This window comes from Protopterus annectens, chromosome 5.part0 (assembly GCF_019279795.1).
Source record: "Protopterus annectens isolate FY-2018-M chromosome 5.part0, PAN1.0, whole genome shotgun sequence".
Classification (NCBI taxonomy): Eukaryota; Metazoa; Chordata; order Ceratodontiformes; family Protopteridae; genus Protopterus; species Protopterus annectens.
Window position 1 is genome coordinate 1,488,877,853 of NC_056735.1, and position 12,500 is coordinate 1,488,890,352.

At 36.9% G+C, this 12,500-nt stretch overlaps 1 protein-coding gene across 1 annotated transcript in view; it reads right to left on the reverse strand.

The window, feature by feature from the left end:
* The window catches only part of NARS2 (asparaginyl-tRNA synthetase 2, mitochondrial), a 1,353,496-nt gene that overhangs the window by 1,340,641 nt on the left and 355 nt on the right, over nt 1–12,500 (reverse strand). The window contains exon 1 of the mRNA XM_044072015.1: nt 12,423–12,500. This exon is cut by the window's right edge and continues 355 nt beyond it. Coding sequence (XP_043927950.1) covers nt 12,423–12,500 — 78 coding nt within the window. The remainder of the gene's footprint in view (nt 1–12,422) is intronic.

The following is a 12,500-nucleotide window of genomic DNA, read 5'->3' on the forward strand; positions in this document are numbered from 1 at the left end:
AAGAAAGTTATTGAAGAAATAAACAAACTAAATGAGAAATACAAAGAAATTTTAACTCATAAAGTTAAAATAACTTTAGAGAAATACAAGTTTTGTCTTATTCAATAAGCCCCAAATACTTACATAGACTTAAAAATAAAACAAAAGATTGAATAAACAAAACCATATCAAAGAAATCTTTTCTCTAAGGAAAAAGAAGAATGTTTCTAGTATACCAGAAATACTGGATGAATTTAGAAATCACTTTCACAAGATTAACCATAACAACATTAACATGGAACCTAAAGATAAAATAAAGGAGTTTATAACCACAAACATGAATAAAAAGCTTAATAAACAACAGATTAAACTATTGGACAAGAGTATTTCATATACAGAAGTTATTACACAAATAAATAAGCTTAAATCAAACAAAGCACCGGGTAATTATGGTATTATACCAGAGATATATAAAATCCTTTCTAAAACTACATATTCATTAATACATAAGGTTTTATTCTGGCCCAAACTGAGTTAATAACCCCCCCCATCTTGGCAATATACATTTATTTCACCAATTTTAAAACCTAATAAAGATCCAACTAGATGTTCTTCATATCGACCCATCTCATTACTTAATGTTGATTATAAAATGTTTATGAGTATTTTTGCTGATAGATTGAAGACAATTATCCCGGCATTATAGACATAGATCAGACGGGCTTCATTGTAAATAGAAATACTTTTGATAATATAAGAAGAACTTTAACATTAATTGATTTTGCAAATAGGAAAAGAAAGATTTAACACTTATTAGTCTTGATATAGGTTCAGCATTTGATTCAGTAAGTTGGGACTATCTGTTTACCTTACTGAAATGCACAAATTTCTCTGATGCATTTGTAAATTTAATTGAGCATTTATACAAAGGAACGCTGGCTTATATTAAGGTAGGAACATATGTTTCACAAAAATACCCATTCTTAAAGGTACAAAGCAAGGATGTCCACTTTCTCCACTATTATTCACTTTAGTAATGGAGCCTTGGGCTAATTTGATTAGAAACAGTACTGACATAGAGGGTTTTGAAATAGAAGAAAATACAACATCAAAAATTCAACTTTTGCAGATGATGTTCTAATTACATCAGCAGGATCTAATTCTTCTATGCAGTCTTTATTTGATAAAATGATGAATTTTAAAAGTATTTCTGGTTTAATATTCAATGAAGACAAAACTAAAATACTACCTATATATACACGTAAAAATACTCTCATTAGTGATTTTACTAAATATATACCCAACTCAGGTCAGATAACTTATTTAGGTATAATACTATCTAAAGATATTAAATCTATTATATATAATAACTATAATACCTGTTTTCTTAATATACAAAATCTTTTTAATACCTGGAATAATATGTTTTTTACTATGGAGGAGAGACTTACAATTATTAAAATGATAATATTCCCCAAGATTTTATACTTAATACAATCAATAATACTTTCACCTACAAAAATAACTATCAAGAAACTGAATACACTAATGTTAAATTTCTTATGGGCACCTAATAGACCTAGGATTGCATTAAAGAAACATACTAATAGCTGGTCTCAAGGGGTATTTCTTTTCCAGACTTTAATTTATATATTATCTCTTCTATTATAAAAGTTATTACTTTATTAATAGATCGGTCATATGTCAAAATGGAAAGATTATTGGGAGCTAATTAGTATGCACTTCATGAAAATCTCCTTAACACATAAAAATATGATTATAAATAACTCCATGTTGTGGTTGCTAAAGGAATTTTGTACTTCACCTATTACACCTAAACATATGGTCTGTTACCCATTAAATATTATTATTAGTTATCGTAACTTTATATTCATGCACCCTAAGTATAGGGAATGGAATTTTATTGTATTCCTATAATTTATACTCAGGGTATGCTTATGTCATCTACTTCTGAAGGAGCTCATTTAGCTATAGATAATAATCTAAAGTACTGGTATCAGCTGATATCTGATAATAAAGTTAAAAATCTAGATTTCTTAAAACAAGAATTTGATCTAAGAGAAACTTGCTGGTTAGAGGTTCAGATCTTTAGACAACATCTCATTGATAGAATAGATCTAATGTCTATAACAGTTAAAGAATCTATTCCAAAACTGATTGATTACTTGATAATAAATTTACAGCATAAAGTTTCTGATAAAGGTAAACTTTCATATATACATAAAATTATCAGACAAGAAACTTTTTACAATGTAGATTCATACTGGAATTATTTCACCTCTATTAATGGGGACCCACCAACTCAACAAGATAAACAATATATATTGGAATCTGCTTATAGAACTACATCTTCCATTGTCTGGAGACTTTATACATGGAAATTTTTACATAGATCTTTTTATACACCTTTGATGATGAATAAAATTAATAATAAAGATAATCTATGTAAGAGATGTAATGTAGAAATTAATGCTGACTAGGCTCATATGTTTTATGACTGTATGAAGTTGAAAGAATACTGGAAGTCAATTAATGAATTTTTGCAGGCTCTTTTTACAGATAATTTCATTATTTCTAAGTCTCTTATATTATTCAACACACCTGTACCTCAATGTGTTAAAAAGATTAAGCTTCCCTTGTTATGGTCTATCCTAGCAGTGGCTAGGAAAATAATAACTAGAAATTGGATTTCAGATACACCTCCTTCGTTCAATGAATTTAAAAATGTTATGAATATAATGTGTCATATGGAAATAAGCACAATTAGAATGAGAACAACTAGAAAAACATTACATTTTATTGTATGGGATAATTTACAAAATTTGTTAAAAAAATTCTAATTTCAATAGCACAGTATTTTAGTTTAATTAATTGATTTGATTGTAGTGGATGTCTTTGTAAATACTTTAGTTGTTTTGTTGAATATTATAATAATACCTATTTTTAATTATTTGTATAAAATTGTTATGATATTTCTCTTATATGTTAAAACAATAAACTTGTTTTGAAAAAAAATAATACTGACATCACCATCATTCCTGCAGACAAGGGTGGGGCCATTGTGGTAATGACAAGTGTCCAACACTCAGCACTATTTACATATGCCCATTGACCCCACGCCGAATTTCAAAAAAGAAATTGATGATTTTTTGCAACTTGCATTTGATGAAGGCATTATCAGTACCAAATCCAAATATCATCTCACTGTTCAGGACCCAGCCAAGCAATACCTATACTTACTACCCAAGATTCATAAATCATATTCCACACCTCCAGGGAGACCTATAGTGTCAGGCATTGGTTCATTGACCGAACCTCTGTCCGCCTTTTTGACTCAATATCTCAAACCACAGTTATGTTATATTAGGGCCAGACTACAGGACACCACGGAATTTCTTCAGATTGTTTCGGAATCACAACTAGATGAGCATTGGATGATGTGTACCTTAGACGTTACATCATTATATACCAGTATACCACATTGGGCAGGTCTAACAGCACTTGAATATTGGTTACAGAAGATCAACATATATAGTCCTGGATTCAACACCCTATTGATTTGCATGGCGGAACACGTTCTTACCAAGAACGTGTTTTACTTCAAAGGCAATTGTTACTGGCAGATACAGGGTACTGCCATGAGTGCGTCTTTCGCACCCCTTTATGCAGACCTCTTTATGGGATACATAGAAGATCAAATAATATACAATGAATTGCACAACCTATATCTGCCAGATATGGACATCTGGAGACGTTATCTGGACGATTGCTGGTTAGTTTGGAAGGGAGGATCTGAATATCTTCAGGAATTTGTTGAATATCTGAACAGCAATAAATGGGGTGTTAGATTCACAGTCAATTTTGACACACACAAAATGGACTTTTTGGATGTACACCTATCTAGAGAAACAGATAACACACTACGTACCACAGTACATAGAAAATATCCACAATACAACAGTTTACTACATGCTTCTAGTTTACATCCGAAACACATCATCAAGAACATACCCAAATCACAGTTCATCAGAATTAAGAGAATTTGTTCATCCAACCTTGATCTTCATTGTTGTCAGGATGATCTGTCTAACAGGTTTACAGAGAGGGGTTATCATATTTCGGACATTCACTCAGCAGTTAACATGACTGCCAACTTGTCCAGAGATTCCCTGTTATGTTACAAATCCAAGGCTGTTGAATCACCTGATCAGACACCCAGACTAGTCACCACTTTTCGCAGAAATACTTATCAACTACAAGACATAATCAATCATCATTGGAACATACTTACCAACAACAAACATCTAGCCAAATGGCTTGACGACAGATGTCAGTTTTCTTATAGGAAAGGGAAAACTTTGGGATCACACTTTTCGCATTTCAAAAAAATCACTTCAGAGCAACCCTCCATGATACAGACCACCATTTCAGGTGAGAAATTAACAGGTTGCCACCCTTGTGGTCACTGTGCCTTTTGCAAATTTGTTTTTACAACAATAATTTACCAGTAAAAATACAGGTAAGATTTATGACATCAAACACTTTGCCAACTGTAGCACAGACTGGGTGATTTATTTAGCTACATGCACATGCAGGGCATTTTACATTGGACAAACATCCAGACAATTTCGCATTCGCATATCTGAACATTTAGGTGATATCAGAAATGCTAGACCCACCAATGCATTATATAAACATTCTATTATACACAAAACTGTCCAATTTTCATTTATTTGCATTGACAAAATTGTTGGCAACAGAATGTATAAAACAGGAGGCATAAAATATTGGACAGCAAAGAAACCAAATGGATAGTCAAATTAGGTGGCTTATTCCCACCAGGTCTTAATGACAAACTATAATGAATTATTCTGTTGTTATTTACACAGTATTTCAACTTTTTTATATTATATATAAATTGATTGTTTGGCCATTGTTTATGGTTACATATTATATATACTTCATGTTTGTCACCAGGTTTACCAGCATTTACATGGTATGTTTCATTATTTTATTAATGTTGGTTGTTTTTTGTAATATAGTTTCCTGATATTGTATCTTTGAGACATTTTCACTGTCATATGTCACTTTATTTTGATGATTTAAATGCTTGTGGCTACATTTACATATTCAGGAAGTGATGTCAGATCACCTTATTTAAATTTTCTAAATATTTGACTCTTCTGAATTTTTTCAAATCAGCCACTGAAGAAAGCTTGTTGCTGAAACCGGTCTGGTTCCTAAATAAACTCATGTTTGCTATTCATGCTCAGGGTGCTAGATTCTTTTCGCAATTTGTAAAGCAGATTATTCTGTCCTGTGCAACCGACTTATTTTGATATTCCTTGTGCACTTTTTCATTCCTCTGTGCACTTAAGCTATATCTCCTCTGTTTGTAGTGGTGTAATCTTAGCCCTTATCTACACCTTGAAAGCAACAGAGTAGTAGTAAACATCCTACAGTTTTAAGCAAAGTTTATTCATTTCAAGATATAGTGGCTGACCTTTATTATATATTTATGCATTAGTATTTATTATTTGAAGATAGGGTACTGAACACAGTAGGTTAATAAAGCTCAGGTCCTTGCCTTCCAATGTAGTGTCATCGCTTGAACCTACTACCAGTGAAATACTACTATTTATATATTTACATTTAGTTAAATCAAGAGTGGTCCAGCAGTTGGTGAGTTTGGATGTCTGACCCTATTTAGATTTAGAGCAGTAGCAGTACTACCATGTCAGGAATAAAGCTGCGGGCAACTGGAGAATTTTGCTAACCTTCCCTGGCAAGTGTGTGTGTGAAAAGTTGTTTGAAAAGCAGGTACAATGGATAATGAGCACTGGAAGAACAGTGTAGCTCACTGATAAGAGTGGTGAGAAAGGGCCCTGGGGTGCTAGGTAGCTCTGTAAGCTGCTTATGTGCAGTCTTGTTTGAGTGTGGATGTTGGAAGATTATTTAATTAGAGGTGTGTGCTTTTTTTTTTTTTCTTTACTTTAACCTGCTAGGTACAAGTGGTGTGACTTGAGAGACCATTCCTTTGGTTCCAGCTTGGTCCTTCCTTCACAACCAGTTGTTAGTGACAGGATTCAAATTCCATCCATGCCATCTAGTCGTGACATTTGGAGGTGCTGGGGATTAAAACCCCAATGTGTATCTGGGTGTGATATTTGGTAAAAGTAATGGTTATTATACCTCTAAACATTTACTGCCACAGTGATGGCCAAAGCAAAATAAATAAATAACTGGACAAAAAGCCTCAAACTGGGGAAACTTTTTATATTTTGGTACTATTAACTCTGAACCTCTCAAAAGAATTTCCGATTTTAGTTGGGATGGAGCAAAAGTCTGATAACAAATGAGGGACATGCCTCCAAAATCTGGACAGCTGATAGGTATGGATGATTTTCAAACCTCATCCATGCCCACCAGTTGTGAGATTTGGTGGTCATGGTGGAATTCAAACCCCATCCATGCTAGCTAGTCCTGACAACCAAAATGCATTTCACCATTTAAAATTTAGTGATTTTCAAACTACATTTAAGTACTGCATACATAGCAGTAGTTTTCTGCAGTACATGGAGAAAAAAAAAAACACGCCTACAACATTAAGGTACAAGATATTTCTATTTTTTCTGCAAGAAACAAATGCCCACATCTGTGAAAACATAGAACAGTTTGATAACCCTGTGCAGAACTGAATAATTTTGTAAAAAACAGTGGTATATCAACCTCTTAGTGCAAAAAATCTGCTTAATTCCAAGAATAATGGGGGAACAAAGGCCCAAAAATACAGACATATTTTTACTCCTATACTCTTGAAAGTTGCTAGAATAATAGTTTTTGCATTAGCATGCATTTTCTGAAGCATATGAAGTCAATCCAATGGAGGTGGCCCATACTCTTGAAAGTTGCTAGAATAATAGGTTTTGCATTAGCATGCATTTTCTGAAGCATATGAAGTCAATCCAATGGAGGTGGCCCAGACCTGCGAGTACAGCCTTTGGCCTAAAATATGTCCAAAGGAACAACAGAAAAAGTTGGGATGTACTCGCAAAGGGAAAGCAGACCTGTATCCAGAAAAGGTCCTAGTCCTTTTAACCTTAAGAGTGGTATTTTAGTACCAGTAAAATAGACAGGACCGGTACATCCAACTGCTCAGTAGAGGAAGGAAATACACCAGAGAGAGGTATCTTTATGCTTTAACAGCCAGCCAGCGTCCTGCTGAATCCCCAAGAAATATATAGCAGACACTCCACAGTCAACCTGTAATGAGTGGCATACCCCAAAGATCGGTCCTGGGGTCTCTGTTATTCGGGATATACTTCTCTAAGGTGCATGCCAAAACCAGTGGACTATGGTTGACCAAGTTTGCAGATGACTGAGAGTAGTCATCAATTCCCCAATTGATGTGGACATTTTCCAAGACTGTCTCACCCAAACAAATGACTGGTGCCAGAAACATGGCCTCAAGCGGAATGCCAAAAAATGCATCATCATCCCCTTTGGGGAGAATGTCATCCCCACGTTATCACATTAATAACAATGTCCCAAGTACACAATCAGTAGTGAGGGATTTGGGCACCCAGGTTGATAGCAACCTGACTTTTGACAACCATGTTGCTTTAGTTGTATGGAAAGCTTTCTACATGGCCCACCTCATAAGCAAGGGTATCTCATCCAGGGACAAAGAGGTCATAACATCCCTGTATTCTTCCCTTATAATGCCAATTATTGAGTACAATGCTCCATTCGGCATGTACCTTGCGAAGCACATGCAGCAGCTGGAAAGACCACAGAGGTTCCTCAACAGGAGAATCCAGGGCCTCAAACATCTACCCTACACAGATAGGCTAAAAGCCCTGTCCCTCTACTCAGTTTCATACAGACTCCTCAGGGGTGACCTCTGTTTGGCACTCCTCAGGGGTGACCTCTGTTTGGCATATAAGGCAATCTCAGACCCTGTCTTGATGGGACTGCTGCATATCCGCAAGTCAAGCGCCATTCGAGCAAGCTTTATGCGAGACCTCAACTTGGCCTGTGATATCAATAGGTCTTGTTGGCGGGACAGATTTGTGTCCCAGAGATTCCCCCATCTGTGGAACAGACTCCCTCTCCATGTCAAGCAGAGTACCTCATTATCCCTTTTTAAGCACAACCTGGATAACTGGAAGGGAAACAGAAAATACACCCCTGGGATTCCACCTATGTCCCTGCTGGACAGGGGCTTTGGGTGCTGACTTGTCTAAACATGGGCTAAACTCTTGGCTAGGCTTATAAAGGCATCAGGGCCAACAGCCTCCTATGAACCTACAACCGATAGACATACGTTTCCCTGGTACTTGCGCATTATTGCAACCAGATTCCAAACAGGACAAATGGCTCATTTCCAAGCCATACTCCTGCCACTGTGAGATATGTGGTGAAGGTTTCATGGGATGAGAATGTTACATTCCTTACTGCATCTAATTTTCATTACATGTACCAAGCAACCAGGAGGGCAAACTGTCATAATTCTGTGCATACTTACAAACTTGTAACAATAAAGCAGCACAGTTGTGACAGGCCCCGTAATGGGATACACACTCCTTTTCAAAGTTGGAATCCTACATTTCATGTTACTATAGTAGGGATAGCCATGTGAGTCAAGCAATCATTCTCATTAATATCTTTCTATTAATGAAGCTTTACATAGCTACCAACTGGATGACCCCATCTAAAATCACATGGAATAACTTTAGGAACTTAGCAATAAAACATATACTAGCCCACAAATACATAATAAACAGACAAAACAAAAATCCCAATATTTTGAAACGTTGGGAACAAATTTTCAATATAATACTTGCATAAAACATTGATTTTGGAAGACATTTACAACATACACAACAAAATCATAACATTATATAGTATTATACCAACCTGGTGGTACTAACCCTGGAGAAAACAACTCTTATTTCTTTCCATACTATGAAACTATGAAAGCATTCATGTAAATAGTGTAAATATGTTCTATATATATTGTTGTTGTACCAGTTATATATCACCTGTGTTTACTCTTGTGTATTGATGTATACTGAAAATAAACAATAAAGAAATATTATTGAAAAAAAAAAGAATTGATGTAGCCCACCTCCTTTCCACCTCGTGAAAACAAGTCTGTAAATACAATGTCATAACCTTGTTGTCATGCATGCAAGGAACAAAAGTTGAACTCATGTGTGCTCATCTACCCACAGTACTACAATCTTTACACTACACTAGGACTGTGTTTGCAAAGTAAGTTCTTCTCACTGACTGGTCAGATCGATCAGCTTTCATTCAGGAACCGTGGTGTGCTTATTAATTAGTTGAGGTGGTGAATTACTTCACCATAATTTAAGGATTTCTCATCAGTAGTTGGGGTGATTAATGGTTTAAGTGGTCTGTCAGAAATCATGCGATGCATGCACACGTAAAAGTTTAAAGGGTCTATATTATATAAATGAAGCATTTAAATGTCGATTCACCTTTGATCGACCCCTATTTCTCAAAGCTGCACAACATCGAACAACCAATTGGCCCTTCTTTTAAATCTGCCCTTTTCCCGACTGTTGTACGATCTCGGAGTTAGTATATTTAGTTAAGGGGGTATGGGAGGGGTGAAGCCCCCCACTTTAATAGTGTTTGTTGTAATGCGGTGTGTGTTTGGGCTACCGATTTCTTTCCACAGGAAAGAAATCGTTGATTTGAGGGTTTGATGTTGTGCAGTTTCGAGAAATAGGGGTCGATCAAAGGTAAGTTGACATTTTAATGCTTCGTTTATATAATATAGACTCCTTTTAAACAGATACTCATGTACTGTGACTAAAATACAAATGAATAAAATCTGATTTTCTATTGTGTCAAATATAGACAAAGCCACAGAGATCTGCAAAACCTTTAAAAAACATTTCATTCACTCATTACTGCGGCTTTCGCTCAGGGTTGCGATAATATGTAAGTACGGTTTCATTTTTCAGTCCTTATTATTGCATGCAAGAGCTACTTAGTATTACAGGAGAAGTAGCACTTGAATGCAATAATAAAGGGCTGAGGGTAATCTCCCAGTGAAGTACCTCGCAGGATGCGCAGTAGCAAAGCCCGCCCCGGACACGCCTCCTAGACTCACAATGTCATGTAATTGTCGAAAAACACAGTAGCAAAGGCCGCCTCCTAGTAACCCTGACAGCTGTCTGCTGTCACATTTATTTTGAATGCTGCAGAATGGAACGATTCAATTGTATTTGAAATAAACGCAGTTTATTTAACGTAATTGTTGAAAAAAACATTCAATTGTATTTGAAATAAACGCAGTTTATTTAACGTAATTGTTGGAAAAAACATTCCTTTAATTTCGGTAAATCAATCAAAACAGGTTACTGCACCATCAAAACAGACAGCAGAAGTTAAAATCACCATTTCAGAAACAAGTTATTGCACCATCACTTTTTACAGGTTATTGCACCATCAAAACAGACAGCAGAAGTTAAAATCACCATTTCAGAAACAAGTTATTGCACCATCACTTTACGGCCACCCAGTTCCTCTTCATGCAAATCCTGGTACTGTTTGATATGTGCAAGTAGGCAGAGAAACAAGTCATCATCTTGTCTGCTGTATTTCTCGCGCCACAGGAACTCATCCAAATGGCTGTCCAACATGTGTCGGAGAGTCCCATTCATCTGTCTCAGTTGTTTTTTGCATCGGGACCACATGGCCTCCACAGCATTAGTATGTTCGCCAGTGTGAGGGTCTGCGAAATTCTTACTGTGGTTAACAGTAAGGTGGGTGTAATTCATCCCTGCTAGTTCAGGAATGCCCCTGTAGGCAGCCCATTCATCGGACACTATCACCGTCCCCGGTAACACATGCTGTCTGATGATCGGTATCAAAGTAGCTGCATCTCTTTTGGACACAAAGCGGAGGTATCCACTTTTCAGACTGCAGTCATATATGCCAAAGACCCAATGGTCCATCTTGGCTAAGGCCCTTCCACGATTGTATTTTGCCTTCACTAGCAGGCATTCGTCGATCTGGTCCTCCTTACCAGGTCCCCCCAGCAGCATTGGGTCCTGCAGAAGTTTCCAGCTGCAGACATCCCGTAGGAATTGATACCAGTCCAGCACCAAGTTGATGGAGACTGCCAAGTGGCTGCCAGTCTGCAGATGGACAGCTTTCTTGCCCACCTGTACAGGATTTTGAGCAGGTTATCCAGGCAAAGGATGTCCTATGGCGAACCAGAGAAGCCCTAGAGCCACAGAGGTGGCAGCGTCTCTCCTTGTGCACAATGCCAACGGACTGCAGGAATGCAATGGCAGAAGGCAGGGAAGATGTCACGGAGGAAAGGTAGGTATCGTTGATTCGGCTCATGTCAGCGACGTTCTCGTAGTTAAGGCTGGATTTAGCAAACAGATTTGCCAAAGCATCCATCCTTTTATAGCTGCAGACTCCATTGTCATGTCGGGTGAAGATTAGTAATGTGTGGCACACACAAATGGTTTTCACTTATACCATTGTCATGTCATCTAACGTTAATAATAACTGCTAATAAGGTGCTAATAAAATGCTTGTGAGGGGCTATTTTTAGGTACTGCTAATAAGGTGCTAACCATCGAACACTGACGCGCTGCAGAACTGTCAGTTATTGTTAATGATGCATCATCACAATCACAGCATATTAACATTAAACTCTTAAATCCTCTTATTACATCTGCAATTCTTGCAACTACAAAGTATGCTTGTGAGGGGCTACTTTCAGGTACTGCGTATTGCTTCTGTACATTTCTGGATGGACAACTGCCAATCATTTCAGCTACGCCCACCCCCTGCCCAAAGCTGCACGAAACCGCCCGCGAGGTACTTCACTGGGAGATTACCGGGCTGAGAAACTAAATTCTGTATACAGGTTATTTGGAGTGTCTACTATATATTTCTTGGGGATTCAACGGGACTCTGGCTAACTGTTAATGCAGAGAGATGTCTCTCTCTGGTGCATTTCCTTCCTCTACTGAGCATTTTTGGTTGCATATACTGGTCCGGTCTATTTTACTGGTACTAAAATACCACTCTTAAGCCTAAAGGGGCAAGGACCTTTTCTGAAACACATGAAGTCAGGAACTCAAATGTTTGTCATTATTTAGTGGCTTCATTCCTCAAGGATTTGCTAGAAAACCAAATCTTTTGAGGAAAAGACCAAAAATCTGAGATAAAAATCTGGACATTCTGAGAAAATCTGGGTAGTTGAGATGTATATACAGTGGTCCTTTCCTTTTGCTAGAGATGTGGGCTGCATGCAATTTATTTAAAACGCTACAGCTTTAAATTTATATTAAGCAATTTCAAATAGGACAACCATGTTTCAAGGATAATTCAGGGGTCCTTGACCTTAAACACAAACCACCCACCTGCAATTTCACGTCCTTATCACTCGCCTTGGCAGATAGCGCTTGTACAACACTCAGTTTCACGCAAAGGCTTCTGTT